The sequence below is a fragment of the Polyodon spathula genome, chromosome 14, assembly GCF_017654505.1.
Source record: "Polyodon spathula isolate WHYD16114869_AA chromosome 14, ASM1765450v1, whole genome shotgun sequence".
Classification (NCBI taxonomy): Eukaryota; Metazoa; Chordata; class Actinopteri; order Acipenseriformes; family Polyodontidae; genus Polyodon; species Polyodon spathula.
In genome coordinates, this window is record NC_054547.1 from 28,242,040 (window position 1) to 28,261,279 (window position 19,240).

Genomic DNA, 19,240 nt, shown 5'->3' on the forward strand with positions numbered 1-19,240 from the left:
CTGAGTCGGGAGTGATTGTGTAGGTGTGTGGAGGTGTTTCGTAGATATTGAAACTAGTTGGAGGTTAGTAGGGCGTTCGATAACTTTGTGAGATATAGTAATATATTACAGTCCCGTATATCAGACTTTGGAAGTCCCGGAGATTTCATAAGTTATATTCGAGTTCTATTTCCCAGGGCTTATGATGCCGACACAGCGGGACAGTTGCGTGTCCCAGCCAGGCGAGAATCCCCATCAAGTCCGGGTAAAAGCTTACTACAAGGGGTAAGTGAACAGCATGGTTGTAGGTCTGTGTGGATTAGGGCAGTTTAGAACCGGATCTGCCTGTATTTTGAAAGAAAATGTGATAATCATTCACAGTACTACACAGGACTGTTCTGGTGGGTCCTTACGCTTTTCGCCTTGTTTGTTAGCTACCCAACATAAAAAATAAAAAAAAAAACGAGTGTAACGTTAACTTACTCTTAGAAAGTGTGATGATAAACTGCATATTTTGGGATGCAATGACGCAGTATTTTGACGCAGATGTGAGTCTTTGCAGTAAACGTGTTCAGCGTCTGTGTTTACCTTATCTACATTACTTTCACTATATCCACACACATTTGTCATGACGTTGGCTAATGACATTTTTATTTGCTAGTTTCCCAGCCCAAATTTATTCACCTTGGACAGACTCCTCGCCCTGCTGGGTTGACCAATTCAGGTCATTCAATAAAGTCATGTTCCTGTTGTGTACAGTTAGTACTTCTTCTGCGGTATAAGTTGTATTGTAGTAGTGTACCCAGGGTTCGCGATGTATGATGACCAGTGAAAACTACATTAGGATCTACGTCTGATGAATCCAGATTTTCAACAATTCTAACGAAGAATTCCACATTCCAACTTAAAAACAGACCAAACATGACGATCCTGAAGTTGGCTTCTTATTCGGGCGCTGACGTTGGCATATTCGGCCAGCTTGTTGCATCAAGTGAGTGAAGCAACACAAATTGAATAGGTAACTGGGGAATTTATGGGGTTAAGTCACTCTGGGTCACTTATTTCGTATGTTCAGTCACATTCCATCTTGTTCGCGGTCGGCAAATGCAACACACATTGAATAAGTAACTGGGCATTTCAGAGGTTAAATCGTTTTGGGCCACTTATTGCGAAGGTGATTCTCACAGAGAGGGAACCCCTCTGTCACCCATGAGTATTTACCCCGGCCCAAGACAGATTTTGATAGCACAACAGCGGGCAATAATGGCACAGAGCACATTCCAGCTTCTTGTTCGTGCAGCAAAACCAACACAAATAGCATTAGTAGCTGCGGTATTTCAGGGGTTAAATCGTTTTGGGCCAATCATTTCAAAGTTGATTCTCCCAGAGTGGGAACTTTGACAGGTGATTTTACAACCGAAAGGAAATCTTCACCAAACCTTTTGATTGAGATGATTTTAATAGCTTACCAATTCTTTCAGATAGCAATCACCATGCTGGGGGGTTTGGTTTCATTATTGTTCTCATGTGTGCTTTTGTTTTTGTGGACTAATGTCTCTGGCAGTTGAACACCCAGCTGTATTAAATTACTGTATTAATCCACTCAATGTATAGGAGCCACCTGACTCTTCATTTCCCACTGAGGAATTCTTGCAAGCCCCCAAGTATGTGTCCACACTGTTATTGTCCATTTAATATGTGAACTAGTTTCCTTTATCGTTACTCGCTCGTCATAGGGTACTGTTTGAACTTCGCAGAACCAAATGCATTGTTACTAACATTGTGCTTTATTTTCTATAGAATGTGACACTTGTATTAGTCCTATTATTTAAATATATTCTTGCTCTGATTTGTAAAGACAGTGAATACCTATACCTTTGTCAAAGCCACCCTGATATATAAAAACTATATCACAGTCCAAAGCTGTATACAGGAATATACTATATACATTAACATTGTCTTTTTCCTAGCATAATGAACTGCTAGCTCTTATGTATACTAACATTTCTCTGCAGTATTTATACAACTGTACGTGCATTGTGCCTTACTCAATTAAATGTGATTTTAATTCTTCAAATCAAACTCTATAGCCAACTGCTCTAGTTAATTCTACATTTTAAGCATCATTCAAAGATGTATGTATAAAGTCCCTGTTTGTCTCTCATCTCCAAGAGGAACATGTCCATATCTGCCCTCGCTGTGAAAGTGTACAAGAATGGTACCATGCACTCCTCTCCCTCTTCACCGCCCAAATGTCCATTTTGATAGTTGAGAAAGGCATTTTCCACATCACTCTTCTCCACTGCAAGTACCGATGGCTCCTAGACATTTCCTAAAAACAGAGGCTTGTTTTTCTCCACCCATTAACTTGCTGCAAGAGTGTCCTTTATTATGTGATGCGCCTTTAAAAACAAGTTTGATCTCTGAAATAACATTCGTTGCCTTTGTTACTTTTGTGCTAAATTGAGGCCGTTTCATGGCAATTTGCTCAATTTCTGTTAAGTCAGAAGGGAATTAAATCGTGCCCCTTAGCTGTATGCATAGCACTATGAATGAGGAATCATAAAATATGTTTTAGATGACATAAGGATGTTGTTATGATATGTTACAAAGTAGTTGTTTTGCAAAAACAGGTAATGAAGAATATGTATTTCTTGCAAAAACTTTTTTCAAGTTTTTTATATGTATTACCTAGACATGGGGGCCTAATCCGGCACATTTTAAAACCTGGAATGGATGCAACTGCTATGCAGTAAGAATATTATTTACATCCGTGGTTAGACGTTAAGGTTAATTAGGGATGTCACTTGGTTACCAGATGACCATATTACGAATAGGTACCTGTGTTTCATACACTCTCACACCATTATCGGCTTTTGTCTTCAGAGAGCTGAAACAGCACACTGTCAGTATTGATGCTGGCTTGTGAGACCTGTTGTGACAGCATCCATTGACTTCTGTGAAACATCTCCTAAACTGATGAACATTTTGGGGGGACGGGGGACGGGACTTTGCCTGTTAAACATTGACATTATGAAGTAGCCTTTCATTTGACTTCAGGAACTTGGAACACAATATGCTGCTTAAACATTATATGACAAGTCAATTGGATTCTTGGTGACATTTGCTTTAAATAGATTTCCAAATCCTTTGATAACAGGACATGGTACAGTTTTGATAAACAGTCATCACGAAGGCTGATCCTGATAAGGCCAAGCTGAAGTGGAAGCAGCACATACCTGTCTTCAAAAATGGAAATCCGGGACATTAAGAAAGGATAATTCCAGACACCTGCTTCCAGGGTCACTATGACCAAACTATGAGGGCATGTCAATGTTCATTGAGCAATAATGCCCAAACATGAGGGTTTCCTAGCTGCATGTACACTATGAGGCTGAATTATGAACACATTAAAGTATAAAAAGTATAAAACTTAAAATAAATAAATAAATAGAGATGTTAAATGCTGGTTCTTTATAAAACAAGAGTGATATGTTAGTGTTAGTGCTGTTTTTTAATGCAGTTACAATATTAGGCCTATATTTCAGCATGCTATACAGTTAAGTTAGGCTTGCTCTTCAAAAGACTGGTAAAACCCGTAAAACTGGTTGTCTGCCAGAAATAAAGCATTATTTGCCACTTACAGTACATGATTAATCATGCATATGAGGCATGGTAATCTTCCATTCTGTCTAGCTACATAAAGCAACATGTGGAGGCACTCATATACTGTATAAGGCTGGGGTTATGAAAGGGTAATGCATGTGGAGCTGTGGATTACTGTGTAACATTGCAGGTAACGCTTTAAAAACTATTGTGCATATTAAATTGATTACATCAGCTCATGCATATACAGTAGTAATTATATAATTAGTAATTATATATATATATATATATATATATATATATATATATATATATATATATAAACTACATACACACATACACATACAGGCACCTCCAAAATTATTGGCACCCTTGATAAAGATGAGCAAAAAAAAAGCTGTCTAAAATAAACAACACAGGTAATGAGCTGTATTTTATGTTAAAAAATATGAGAACTATATTCTTTTATACTAGTACAGTTGCTCAGAGAAAACATGTATTTTTTACAAGTAATAATTTTTTTCTCAAAAAGATAGATGTCCAAATTATTGGCACCCCTAAAGATTATTAGAAATAAAATCAAACAAAATTAAGTCTGCATTAACATTCTACTTTTTTAAGTACATCTCTGTCGTAAGGAACTGTATTGTGGCCTTCCATGGCTTCCTGTTTCACGGAGGTATAAAAATGAGGTAACACGCATGTAAAATTTATTTGTCATCCATCACCATGGGGAAAGGCAAAGAACTCATAAATGAAAAGAGTCAAATGGTTGTTGACCTTCATAAATCAGGCAATGGGTACGAAAAATAGTTAAAAACCGAAATATACCACTTACCACTATTAGGGCAATAAATAAGAAGTTCAAAACCAGTGGAACAGTGGTAAATCTGCCTGGTAGAGGATGCAAGTGCATCTTGCCCCCATGCACAGTGAGGAAGATGGTTCGGGAGGCAAAGAAGAATCCAAGGGCCACAGTTGGAGAATTAAAGAACTTGGTTGCATCTTGGGGTCACCAAGTCTCCAAATCTACAGTTAGACGCCACCTCCATGCCAATAGCCTATTTGGAAGGGTTGCCAGAAAAAAGCCTTTATTGAGAGAAACCAACAAATGTAAGCACCTGGTGTTTGCTAAACGGCATTGGCACTTGGATCGGAACTGGGTGCTGCAGTCAGGTGAGATGAAAATAGAGCTGTTTGGCGTCGAAAGAAGGATGCATATGCAGAAAAGAACCTCATACTTAAATATGGTGGTGGATCTTTGATGTTATTGGGCTGTTTTGCTTCCACTGAAAAAAAGAACCTCCCTGAAATTAAATACTTATTGTGATCTGTGATGTATATTGGGCTGTTTTGCTTCCCTGGGGCCTTTGTTAAGGTCAACAGCGTCATGAACTTAGTAATGGGACATTTTAGCCAAAAACCTGTTTGCCTCTGCCAGTAGGCTGAAACTTGACTGCAAGTGGAACTTCAGGCAAGGCAATGACCCCAAGCATACATCAAAATCCACAAAGAAATGGTTAGTTGACCACAAAATCAACATTTTGCAATTGCCATCTCAGTCTCTGGACTTGAATCCCATTGAAAACCTGTGGTTTGAATTGAAGAGGGCAGTCCATAAGTACAGACCGAAGGATATCAAGGATCTGGAAAGATTCTGTATGGAGGAATGGTCTAAGATCTCTTCCAATGTGTTCTCCAATCTCATAAAAAAAATTATAGAAAAAGGCAGTGCCATTATCCTTGCAAGGGGAGGGTGCACAAAGTACTGAAAACAAGGGTGCCAATAATTTTGACACTTAGTTTTTTTGGAAATAAATGTATAATTTGAGAAATGTGTAATTTTGATTGATTCCTTTGAATCATTAATAAAGTACAATATATTCCACATGGTGGAAAATTACAGTATAGCTCATTACCTGTGTATTTTATACAGCCTTTTTTTTACATCTTTGTCAAAGGTACCAATAATTTTAGCGGTGCCTTTGTGTGTAATATATGTGTGTGTGTGTGTGTGTGTGTTGCCGTGTTTGTGTTAATTTGTACCAGTTGGGTGTCAAAGAAAAATCCCCCCCCCCCCCCCCAAAAAAAAATAGTTTAAATCCATAACCAGTCAGAGTAACAATCAATCAAGAGAAAAACTACGTAGGACATTTTACTCAAACACAAACAATAACAGCAGCGGGTTTCTAAAACGCAGATGTAAAACACATGTCCCCTTTTCATCCCTGTCCAATAATTTTGTTTATTTTACAAAGTAGTTTTATGCAATGAAACGTGTAAAAATGGTTCCACTACTCCCTGCAAAATAAATAAACCCTGCAGAAGTTTCAGTATCCCAGATAACACTGTGCACGTCCCTGAACTCAGTAATCTGTACCAGAGCGCCTTACCTGTTGAGTCTCTCAGGCAAGAATGTGTACGAGCAAAACACATGCTCAGAAATTGTGGTTTTAAGACCATGCATGAGACCTGCATGGTTTTTATTGATAACTATTCCGACATCCTTCCTGCTTTTGTAAAACTTGCAGCAATTGCAATTATGATACCTGTATCTTGTGCACCAGCAGAACGTGTTTTAGCTGTCAGAACAGAGTGCAGACCAGCAAACACTCTTATTTACGTGAGGATCATCTAAAACTTATGACAATTTCAGTGGAAGCTCCTGAGAATTATGAAGTCATTTTTTTGAATGGGTGCTAAAAGGAAAATGTAAAGAACTTCTAAACAGCAAAACTGAATAGTTATGATGCTGACAGCTACCCGCAGAGACATCTGTATATGTTCTACAACACTGATTTTTACGTTGTGAATGGGAGATTTTCATGGTACGCTTGCCTTTATGTCTCTTTCTACTACCATTATTTATACTGTGTACTGTTTTGCATGTTAACTTTGTTAATCTGAAATAGTTACACTGGAAAATAATGTAACTATGTTGATGCAATATGTAAAAACGCAGATGTTATGGTTGAAAACGCAGATTTCTAGATGGTATGCTTTTTACAGATGCACAGGCTAGCGTGACTTCTGCCTCTCTAAATGGTCATGCAAATAGATTGTGTTTCCGGAGTATCCCAAACATTACTTTCTTTACTTTTCTTTCTTGCTGCCATGTTTTAGAAAACAGTTGTCAAGCATCCAAAGGCATTGTAGCTCAGACGATACAGTATTTGTAATTCTAGCACAACGCTCTTAACTTGCTCTGTTACTTTGAAGACTCTTGCACAGATCCAATCCTATCAATAAACACTCACAGGGGGCGGGGCAGGGTGGAGACGGTGAGCTCAATCGCATGCAAATTCAGTGAGTCAGACTTGGTGGGAGCAGAGAAGGTCTGCGCTTAATGCAAAAAATAATGGTCGATTCCAAATTTAATAAAAAATAAAAGCTTTTCTGCTTAAACACTTTACACAAAAACGATGCACGGGCTTGACTATCGATAGTTGTCGAACGATACAATGCATTGATAAATCGGTGTATTTGACTCAGCCTTTACCCATATACTACTAGACCTAGCCTTCCCTGTTAAATATACTGGGGAAAACTAAGCAGGCAGGGTGTGCAGGGTGAGTCGTACAGCGCAGGTTCACGTCCTGGCTGCGTGAATATTACTAGTCTTCGCTGGGGATTCTGAAGGGAGTATCGTATTGGCTTTGGCACTCCTGTGAACCCTGCTGGCCAAGTGCCCAGCGTGCTCAAAAGCGGACACCTGCAGGGCTGGCCTTTGTTCTTCAGATGTTGGTAACTCGCTGACATCTGTTCTTGAGTTCCTGGGTGTAAATGACAAGCTGGCTCGTCGTGGGATCGGAGGACACCCACTGAATTTTCCGTTTTCCTGAGCTGTGTGGGGAATTGCTGCGGTGAGGGAAAAAATGATTAGACAGTACATCATGTTCTGCACTGTGTACTGAAGCTGACCCATAACATGTATACATACTATTTATAGTACATGTTCAGTTCAACTAATACTTTCATAAATGTATAGAGTAAGTAGTAGTTTAATTACACATAAAATGTGATGAGGTCTTTCTCTAAAGGTGTTGTCTTTTCTATCCCAATAGTCTTATTTGTACAGTTTACAGTACATGTCTTGTTTACAGATTTCCTAATAATTTATTGCAGTTCTTTAGAATAAATACCACTTTTCAAATAATAGTCAAATGTTGCACCGCTTTAGCAGGGTAAATGAAAATCACACTTAAAGCACAATTACAGTACCAGACTTCAGCTGATTTGTCCAGGCGGTTTCATTTTGAACTGTGCAAGTCTGAGACACATTCAGTCAACACATGGTAATAACACATTTTGATGTTTTTATCAAGGAAATTGAGGTTTTCATCCCCCCCCCCCAACTGTCTGCTAAAGCTGATTTCATAACTTTAAACACTCAAAAAATGTTAAAACTAATGAAAGCAAATTCTGTTATCAGTTTAATGAGACAATGACAAAGTCATTCGCTGAAATGATATGGAAAAGTCTGGTTATGAGACTTATTACAAAATTTGTATTTTGTGCAGACAAAGGTTCCTTGTGAACTGGCCTTTAGTGAACCAGAAGCACAGTAACTTCACTGTTTGACACTTGAGATTTCAGTAGTAACCTACAAGTATAATAATGGGAATTATGTGTTTCATATCTAGAAATTCCAGTGATTGGCTTTTGGCTGATTACTTTGCAGTGATAACATGCAGTATTGTCACAAAGGAACAATTCTTGCTATAGAGTGCTATTTTCCAAAGGGGCCCTTATTCTTAAACTATGGCATGCCAGCCACTTGCTCGCAGACTCTCAAAATGATCAGTAGTTTGTTGAATGTAAGTGCATATTAGAATTGTCAATGAGTTGACAGGAATATGTTGTATTACTTGTCGGATTGTAAAATGTCTGGGTACTTTTGTGTTATGTTGACCTTATAATGTATTAATTAGTTTAACAATCATGCTGTTTCAGAATCTGAGTAAGGAATCTGTGGCTGGTCATCAGTGCTGGTCAAGTTTGCTTTTTGCAACTGTTACACCTGCTGACTCAGGCAGCAAGTGCCCTGCAGTATTTGTGGGTGTTTTATATTTTACCTTTCCAAAAATAAAACAAGTGTCGATTGGAGGGGAAACTTACATTTCCACTAAAAAGCCTAAAGAACAGTAACTGGGGGAACATGTCAAATAGAAAGGTGAATACACAGAAGACTGGAATATCGGTGAGAAGAAATTATTGAAGTGTACAATTGAGTATCTTTATGTGTGACAATTCAGCTTTAAAATGTAAAATAGTCTGAGAAATGTATAGATTCATCAGCAGTGCAAGTAGACAGTCTACAGTAGCACACGTTTGTAGTTGTACTGTATATGCTAGGCCTATTTCTTCCACTGCTTATATTTTATAACATGTCCTAGTCATTTGAAGGAAAACGAAATAAGAATGAAAAGCTAAGTTCACAAAAAGGTTAAAAGGCTGTCCTCTGCAGTAGCAGTAACATGATAAATAAGGGTTTCTTCCTTATTTGTTTTATGCAAAACCGATATTCCATTCCCTCCATAATATATAGCCAAGTTCAATTTGAATTCCAAACATACACTTTGTCCTTTTCTTTTTTAATTGTCACTTTTCATACAGTTCTGTACATTGGTTGTTTTTGCCCTGCAGCTTTTAAACTGGCAAGCCATTGTCAGCTTTCCCTTCGGACTGCATTAGACCATAAAGTGAATCTAAGAAAAAGAGACCTTCACAAGAGACTATTAAAGGAGACAACAAGGTCCAGAGAGTGTCTGAAGCCAGCTGCGGGCAATCCATGAATGAATGGTTCAGCTCCTTACACACATGACCTTGCACATCCACTGGAGCCCCTGTGGATTCAGATACTCAATCAGTCTTTACAGTAGTTGTGTAACCTTTCAGTAAAAATTAAATGAACAGATATATATTTAGTAAAGGGATGTCCTGGTCATAAAGACTGACACCCCAGCTTCTAGCCAACTTGGCACAGCTCGCACAAGCTTTTTGCATAACTCTTTTGCCCACTCTTCACAACAACTGCTGAGTTTGAGTGGCGTCTTTTCAGCTCCCTCTTGGACTTGATCCAGCACTGCTAGATTTGGAGGAGGTCCTGGGCATTGGACCAGGAGCCTTGATGCTGCCACCCCAGTGTTAAAACAGTGAATCAAAATCAATCTTAATGGCATGCAAATAATGGGAACAGCATTGATGGTTGTTGCTGTCCATAGTTTGATGTGTGAGTTCTGCTGCTACAGTGTAACACTGTTTTTGTCTCTCTTGTGCACATGATTTGAAGACGTTATAAAGTGTTTGTCTTACATTCCAAAATTGTGACACTTTGGGGTGTACGTTATCTTTTTATCCATACTGGAAAACTATACATCTGCAGTTAGATATAACAATACCAATACAGTGTGCATTTACAAACTGGCTTTGAGTCAGCACTGCCCTGCCTGGCACTGACCTGTGTCAGTGCGGCCTACATGTCTAAGATTTAAACTGGCTACCCCAAGATTAAAGGCATCCTGTCCAACACACATTTATTTAAGTACACACATGTTTAAGTACAAAAGGTGATCTTTGTAGAAGGTTTTCCAGTAGCTGTTCAAGTTTTTGTCCTGGGATTACTAAGTTTATATAAGCTGTACTAGTTCAGACCTCTCAAGCAGTGGCTTGCAGCGTGTTTCACCCTGGCACTGAACACACATTAATTTCGGGAGTTTGTTATTCAAAGCAAATTGGCTTGACTTTGTAGAGTGGTAGGGTGTTTCCTTTTAATTAAAGTTTTATATGGAATCTGTGCTTCAGAGGTGGCAAATTATGAACCAGTGCATCTCTGTATTATATTCTAGTACTCTACAGTACCTACCCAATGGAACAAAAGGTTAAATTGACCCACGTCATAGTCATTCTTAGTAGATTCATATTCATCTTCCCTGTCAGTTTCACCTGCATGGTGTGCCCAGTAATGTGTAACAGATCAGCTCAGAACTGGATTTAGTTATTAATTTTTAATTACATTAGTCATAAAAAGGTCACTTGACTTTCAAGTTGCTGGCGAGGACAGATTAGGCAGGTGATACAGGCACTGTAGTTCTTACAACAGAATTGTGGACAATATTGTCTACTCCTGTGGCGTCTGTTCATGATAAGACATGCCATTTTTTAAATAAACCAGAGGCTTTGATGTAGTTCCAAACAACTGTATTTATAGAAAATGCTTACAGCCATATATATATATACAAGGGGAAACCAAAAATAATAAAGTGGACACACTGCAGGGAAGACAGCCTCTGGGTTGGGTAGGAGCCCACAGTCCAGACAGGAAGGAGCCATCCATGTATTTATTATAGTCTCTTTAATATGGGTCTCCTTGGTCACAAGGCGCTTCAACGTTACCAGTCCTGGTTCTATAACAGTTGGAAACAACGACTTTTAAAATCAAGGTAAACGAGCTACTATGAGCCCTCGTGTGTCTCTCCCCAACTAGCTCAACGTCCCTGGTGAAACACAGTTCCCTATATGCTCCCTCCAATCCTGCAGCAGACAATCATTTCATTGATTGGGCTATTGCTAAGCAGTTGTTCTTAATGAGGAGAAATCCAGAGCGCCCGTGCCTCTCTCAACAGGATGCCTGCCTTAATAGGCTATGAGCCTAATGCTAGTGCATCCTGACAAGGCAGAGAAGCTAGCCTAATAACGTCTGTCAGGAGGCCAGACTTGACTCCAGTACACAACCTCAATCCTGCCACAGTAAGATCAAAAAATACTGTACGATACTCACACTTTCTGTAGTGTGCACCTGTTTTATGTTTTCATGTTAATCTTAAATTACATTTATTTTCATATTGTCCATTACACTAGGAGAACATACATATTCTACCCACATGAGTAAGAAAAAGGTGATAATTTTCCTTTTTGCACTGTACTTTATCAGTAAGCTTTCTTTGACAGTCTAAGCTCATATTCCCCATATGTCGCTATAAGTATATCGCATTACTGGTGTTTTAAGTTCTGTTATGTTTGACATACTATTTTGTTCTACTGTTGTCTCATAGGTATTGTAGACGTAAGCTTGTAGTTTCTCCTAATGAAAATAAACAAATAAATAGAATTTCTTACTAGGTTTGTTTGTAGCCAGGCTGTGTGTGTTTATGAACCAGTAACCTTCTGTAGCTTATTGTCTTGGAAAGGAAAGCATTTTGTTAGATCTGAAGCATTGATGTTCATGTCTCGTTCTTGTGCTTTCCAGGGACATCATGATTACCAGCTTCGAGCCGTCCATCTTGTATGAAGGTCTTTCCAATGAGGTGCGAGAGATGTGCTCGTTTGAGGATGACCAGCTCTTCACTATGAAGTGGATTGACGAAGAAGGTATTGTACCATAATAAACAAAATATCTAATAAATAACTGTGATACATGTGTATAAAACACAGAGTAGACCATGACACTGTTTCTACTAGAAGAAGCTGACCAATTGTATTCCGCTTACACTTGCACTCCACTTCAAACAATTCAGTTCTGAGCTTTCCTGAATATGAAATATTGGATATTAGTTTATTTTTGTTTCATCCATAACTGTAAAGCACTCAATAGTGCTAAATTGAGAACTACTGTAAGAAACGTAATGCATTCAAAGACAAACCTTTCAACTACCTAATTAATTAGTTTAGTTGGTCCAATCAAATGTATCACCTCTCTTTGTCTAGTAACTAAAAGAATAGCATGTAAATACAGAAGTACTCTAAGAAACATGTGATGTACTGCATGTCATTATGAATAAGCAACAACAATTGCATTGGGTTTGTATTTCGCTCTCGGTCAAAGCCAACACCAAGAGCTTTAAGATGCACCTGAAAAAAAAAAAAATCAGATAAACTAAATAGCAGTAAGTGACAAAAAGGAAAACTTTACGAAAAGATAGATTTAGAAATAGGTTTAGTCTAGATTTAGAAATGTCCAATGAACCAGTGAGTCCTGATGAATGGGGGAGGGGAGTTTCAGAGTCTGGATGCACCTTGACGTCTGTGCTAAGAATAGCAGGTAAGAATGTTTGCTTAATTCAATAAAAAGGGACAACCACAAAGCTAAGCAAATAACTCAGCCAATAGTTCATAATGTAAACACTGTGATCTGTTAGTGACTACAATTCTTAGAGCAAACAGCTGGTATCATTTTGTAGGAGGTCAGTGTGTTCTTGCAAGAGGAAGGTTGTGAAAAAAGACTTCTAGTTATTAGTGTTTCTGTGCATCCTAAAGCATGTTTTTCTCACCTATAAAGACCTTTTGTTTCTTAAACTGATTTATGACTGTGAAATGCTAGTGTGTGTTACAGTATGTTGAGAATTAGAGAAACATCAGTAATTAAGTACACTGCCATCTTAGATAGCTAAATAGATAGAGCAATCCCTTGGTAGAACACACGCTTAAAGGGGGACAGGGAAAATTAGCGTTATACTGGAGGAGCATTATACTAAAGCAAGTAAAACGCAGTGTTTAACACAATGCTTAATGTGTTTCCTGATTACATTTATTGAACATTGCAACAAATAGCCTGCATATGAAATAAAACAAAAATCAAAGTACTGTATACCTTCAATATTACCGGTAAATGCAAAAGATGTCAATGGCACAAATGTTACTGAAGCTGTGTTTTTACTGTTCTTTTTAAGTAGTCAAAGTAGTTTACATGTTAGTTGAATATTTGCATCACACCATTTGATATGTAAGCTGTCTGGTGTGCTCCTGCCTGTATACTTAAGAACAACATAAATGAAGACTGGGATTCAGTAGGCTCATTACAGTATTACGCAGTACACAAAGTGTGTGTGTAAAACTGAAAAAAATATAAAAATGGGAGATTTGAGTTATGCGCATTATAGCTGTGGTCACAGTCAATCCCAGGGCGCTCTACTGAGGGATTACTTACTGTACAGTATGTTTTAATGAGTTTAGTGTATCATGGATTCAGAATTTGCATTATTATTGTTTGATATGGAACAAGAAACCCTGCTGTCTCCTTCCCTTTTTTTTAATGAACTTGGCAGTGCCTTTTTTTTCTTTTTTGGCTCAGTCTGTCCTTTATGAACATTTCTGTAACATGAAGTCCTAAGAGACACAGTACTTAAACCGTTTTGTTTCACAGGACAAATTTACTCACATATTCTGTAGGTTTGTTATATATAATGTTGTTCAGTTATATACTTAATTGAACAAACCTTAAGTGGCTGCTTGGGTGTCCAAGTTTGGAAAGAGGACGCAGTGCCCTCTCCTGGCGAGAGACCTGAATAGGTTTAAGCAAGTTGAAGGCTTGTGAGTTCGTGTATAGTACATACGTACAGCTGCCAGTGTCGCTTGTTTCTAGGACAAATTTATTTTATTTTATTTTTTTTTTTAAATTTTGATTCCAGGTGACCCCTGTACTGTCTCTTCTCAGTTGGAGTTGGAAGAAGCTCTTCGGCTTTACGAACTGAACAAGGATTCGGAACTGATTATCCATGGTAAGTATAAATACGATAAAAATGGGGGCGTATATACAATCATTCCAGGCTCTTAAAAAAAATAAATAAATAAATACATTGACTAATTCTTTATTTTAATTGGATATTATGGAAACAATTATAGATCAACAGTACAAGTGAAACGCAAACTCTAAATTAATACTGAAACAACAGTATTAAAATGCACTGCAAAAGTAAGCAGCAAATGTATTAACGCATGTTCTGTATCTTATCTGAGAGCAAATTCAAACTGTTGTCAGACCCCTTTCAGATTTTTTTTTTTCTTCTACTTCTCATTTAGTGTGCCAGTTAGCTGGGTTTTAAGACTTATTTAAGCTCTTCTGTGATCCATCCATTCATTCATAGTGTTCTTTATTGAGTCTCTCTTCCCAAGGAAATTAAGAATTTATTTTTTCAATTGATCTACTGTGTCAAGTCCTTCAAATTACTTCTGCTGTGTGGTCCTATGTAAGGGTTTTATGAGGATCCCATTCTTTAAAATCACCTATGAGACAGTCCTCTTGTTTTAGAGGTCTGTTGGGAGTGCAGAGTATGAGAAACTAAACTGTCTGTAATTCAGGTGCAGTTGAAATGATTTCACAATAATTTCACAATTTCTGTCGCAGTTTGTGATTCTGTAACCTCAGAAAACTGACACAGTACTTAAAATGAAAGTGACATCTCTTACAAACCTCAGTTTCAGTGGGTGAAGACAGTTTCAGTAAACGTAGGTGGCTTTAGTTAGTCATTCTTTGCCCTGCATTTATTGGAACAATGATTAGTAATCCATCCATAAACTTGAGCAAACAAGTAAAAAATGTTCCAAAGTTGACTAAGAACACCCCTTAACCTTTAGTGTTTTAAAATGGGTGTGGATTTTTCTCCCTTTTGAAAATAGATGATCTTTACAAACTAAACAATTATGAAATATTGCTCTGTGCAATAGACCAGTTTCCTTCCATGCCAAAATACTTTCCTGTAGTAACAAATTGCAAAGTTGCATGGAGACAGACCAGCCTGACACCTAGTGTCGTGGCATTTGGTGGAAATATAGTTTGTGAATTAAGATTCTTTACTTAGATTTAAGTGGGTGAGCCCTGTTTGTAGCCAGATCTGTTGCACATTATCCTTTTACACTTGAATGCAACACCTTTTGTAAGTGTCTTAAAGATATATCACTTCTAAATCCCTTGTAAAAACCATTTGATTTTGTGAACTTCATGATGTATCCAAGTTTCTCATCTATCCAGCATGTTTGATAGATTAGGTGAATCAACAAAACAAAATAGTAACATGGAGGAGGGAATCAGATGTGAGTTCCCTAACCATAAGATTTATATAGCCTCAGAAATTGGTTTACAAACCTAATAGGTGAGGAAGCAAACACCACAGCTGTTTTGCGCTTCGTAATACTCCTACATTGAATGAAGAATTGCACTGAGATGTGGAACAATGTCCAATTTACTTTTCCAATGAAATGTGCATCTAATGAAACAGAATGAAATTAACTTCCCTGGTTATTCCTTGATTATGATAACTAGTGTGGACTACATTTCAGTTTAACCAGGGGCTGGTAGTCTGTTTTCTCGCTTCACTGATGTTTGTTATACTACTTCTGTAGTATAACATTGCTTTTTTATTGCACTGCAGTGGTCTTCTGCATGTTTTTGATTCTAATGCATGCACAAATATACTTCACAGCCATAATATTATTAGGACTTGATTGATAGAGGAGAACAGTACACAGATATCAAGGGCATGCTGCTTTAACCCTTTGCAGTCCATTTATTCAGTGCTTGTCAGGCATGTCGGAACCAATTTATTTTCACACGCGCTGTTTATTTTACATGCGCTGTTTAAAATTTTTTTTTCAGAGTAAAACAGGTTTAAAAGACATTGAATTGCAAAAGGACACTGATAACTCCTCTCCTGATCACGTTTATCACCAAACTCCTCAATAATGCGATACAAGTCATTATTTTATTACTATAACATCTCAAAAAGCTCTGCAAATGTCTTTGGTATTCTTTGAGCGCTGGATGCAGAAGCAGCTGCCTCCTTTGTTATGTCAGTGTTATCTCTGTAGTGGATGGGGCTATGAGATGAATTTTTCGGTTTCATTCAACTCCTATTGGTCTCACTCGGCCATTGAAAGGTTTTCTCAGCTTTGTCCGGAGAAAAAAAAACTACTTGAGACCTGTGCTTTACGTCTTTTTGATGATATCGGACTGGAAAGGGAAAATTGTAATGTCGGATCTGGTCCGACATAGGATCGCAAAGGGTTAAAGGCAAGGATGGAAACTGTGTCAGGTAGTCGATTCGGAGGTTAGGAATTGTGATCTTGATCACCCACCCGAGCAGATAACCTGTGGCCAAAGGTTTGAGGTCTAGTGGGGTGAGGTAAGATAGGGCTAGGTTACCAGGTCTAGTAATAAGAGCTTGAGTTTGAAGGAAACCAGCCAGGTAGGAGGCAAGCCCTTGGCCTGTATTGAAAATTCAAGCAGCTACAGCTTGGTTACAGGATGGTAATTAACATTGCTTGGCCAATATATGTGTGCTTTGTTTAATGAAATGATTTGCTGTTCTGTTTTAAGAGTCTTAGTAAGTAGTCCACACCTATATAGTATAACATAAATATATATTATGCATTCAGATATATACTGGGTAGCTGTCTGCCCCACTTTCCATGGAATTTCCATGTAATCCCGAGTTTTAAGGTTCTCTCCACTGTAGTAAACATCTTGCCAATATGCACTAAACCATTAATAAACCAGAGTTGTGTTCTTTTCTTTTTAGTACTTCCATGTGTGCCTGAAAAACCTGGAATGCCCTGTCCTGGAGAAGACAGTGAGTCTAGATATTTACTTCATGTAGTAAATATAATACTGTATAGATGGTACTGTTGTTTTTGTTTTGTTCGTAGTACAGAATTTGTAAACCAATCTACAAATATTATCCCATTCTACTGTATAAAAGTGCTTTTCTCCTTTCTTTTAATAAGTAATTTGATGGGGTACTGGTTTTATTTCTCACGAAATTTAGTTTTTGTTTTTTCTTACTGTAATATGATATGAGTTATGAATTCTACTTTTGTTTTCTAGTGCATTTTTGCAAATTTCACAGTTGAAATGAATATTTGAACATGAAAAAGCCACGATTGGCCCAGCACTAGTAAACAAAAAACAAAAATAAAATATTATTATTTTATTTTTACCCGATTTAGAAATGCAGCTTCAGAAGCCGGCCCAATACAGTTGTTGAGTGCTTGTTATGTAGTTCATATATACATATACAGCTATGGCTAAAAGCCATCACCCTAGAATTAACTGATTTTGCTCTGTGAAGTCAAATGAAATCTGCTGAATAATGTTCCTTTAACATATTCATTTGCATACTGCTTTGTAGTTTTCCATATACTTAACGAAAAACCTGACAAATTGAGAAATGTGACATTTTGAAATCAAATACCCATATAATAAACATTACACAAATCTCTTAAAAGCAATCCAAAGGTCCCAATTAGAAATGGTAAGTGATTTAAGCCATATAAGCATGATTTTTACATAGATATTCAGAGCAAGCCATGGGGAAGAACCATACCTCCTCGGAAACACACTCAGCCGTCATTGCACTTCATAAGGAAGGTTTTACAGTCGTCAGTCGCCAAAGCACAGTATATAGGATCATCCAGAAATGTAAGAAGACTGGAAGCTGTAAAGCTGAGGTCTGAACACCCAAAAGTCAGGCCTGCTCGCCATGATTGCCACCTACGCCGTTCAAGTTTGAGAGACAGGGTGGTGAGTAGTGTCCACTTGCTGTGGCAATGGAAAGAAGTTGGAGTGAAGGTGTCTCTTGGAGAATGGTCTGCCCCTTCAGAGCAACAAAAACATCAGAGATCCCCTGAACTTTGGTCGCACATACAAAGACTGGACAAAGTCATTTTCTGTGACGAGTCCCCCTTCAGCTGTTTTGGAAACCTGTTTTGGATTAAGAGTTAGAAGGCTCTGAGGAGAAAGATACAAGTTAGAGTGTACCGTCTCAACGATGAATCATCCTGAAACTGTATCTGGGGAAGCTTTTCTGTTAAAAGCACAGGCTCCCTACGCGTTTTACCCAAGGGGACAGCTATGAACAAGCACTGGTACCCGAAAACACACCAAGACTACATCCTACTGCTCAGAACCATTTTCCCAACAGTGATGTCAACTTCCAATATGACTGAGCCCCTTTCCACTGAGCCAAACAAGTGAAGAAATGGGTAGAAGACAAAGGTGTCAAGCCACTTAAGTTTTGGCCGGGGAATTCACTGATCCTAATGAGAATGGGGTCTGATAGGATAGGAAATCGGGAAAGTCAACCATGTAACCGAAATGAACTGGAATCAAGTGTAAAGGCTGCATGGAGAAATCTAAAGGATAACTCAGCCCTTCAGTGCCTTACTGAGTCCATGCCTGCGTGGATTAAGGAAAGTCTTAAAACACAATGGAATGCGCTGCAAATACGAAGTACTACCTTTGTGGCTTCTGGTATTATTTTGTGATATCATTTTATAGTTTCTTTGATTAGATGATGTTAAATACAAGATTTAAATTATGTTCATATATAAAATTGTAGGGTGATGCAAAACTAAAGGCCATAGCGGTTTGTCTGTGTATTTATTTATTTATTTATGTATTTATTGAATCAGGCACTGAGAACTACTTGATGCCATATTCTCTGATCAATACATTAATTGGTTATTATGATCAATACATTTATTCTGTCGAGCAACCCCAAATCAGTATTACTTTCTTACTGCAGGACTGTGTGTTGATACATTTGGTTGGCAGTGATGCAAAATGTAACCAACCATCTGTTATCCACAGAATCCATCTACCGCAGGGGGGCCCGGCGCTGGAGGAAGCTCTACTATGCAAAGGGACACACCTTCCAGGCAAAGAGGTTTAACAGGGTGAGTGTTTTATCAGTCATATTCTGGACAATGATTGTCTTTTGTTTGTTGCAATTTTTTTAAAACAAAATGTTCTTGTTGCATCAAAATATTTATTTTTGGCTATTATTTTAGTAAATTACTATAAACGATACTCCTTTTAAAATATTTGTTCACAGAATCTTTATTTTAAGGAATTCCCAAACTTTCTTGACTCGAGGCACCCTGT

The 19,240-nt window shown here is 38.0% G+C and overlaps 1 protein-coding gene across 2 annotated transcripts in view; it reads left to right on the plus strand.

Annotated features, from left to right (window-relative positions):
- The window catches only part of LOC121326834 (protein kinase C iota type-like), a 32,195-nt gene continuing 12,955 nt past the window's right edge, over window positions 1-19,240 (plus strand). For both annotated transcript variants that reach the window (XM_041270401.1, XM_041270402.1), the window contains exons 1-5: window positions 1-264; window positions 11,834-11,955; window positions 13,992-14,081; window positions 16,878-16,928; window positions 18,947-19,032. In XM_041270401.1, coding sequence (XP_041126335.1) covers window positions 182-264; window positions 11,834-11,955; window positions 13,992-14,081; window positions 16,878-16,928; window positions 18,947-19,032 — 432 coding nt within the window. In that variant the 5' untranslated portion in view covers window positions 1-181. The remainder of the gene's footprint in view (window positions 265-11,833; window positions 11,956-13,991; window positions 14,082-16,877; window positions 16,929-18,946; window positions 19,033-19,240) is intronic.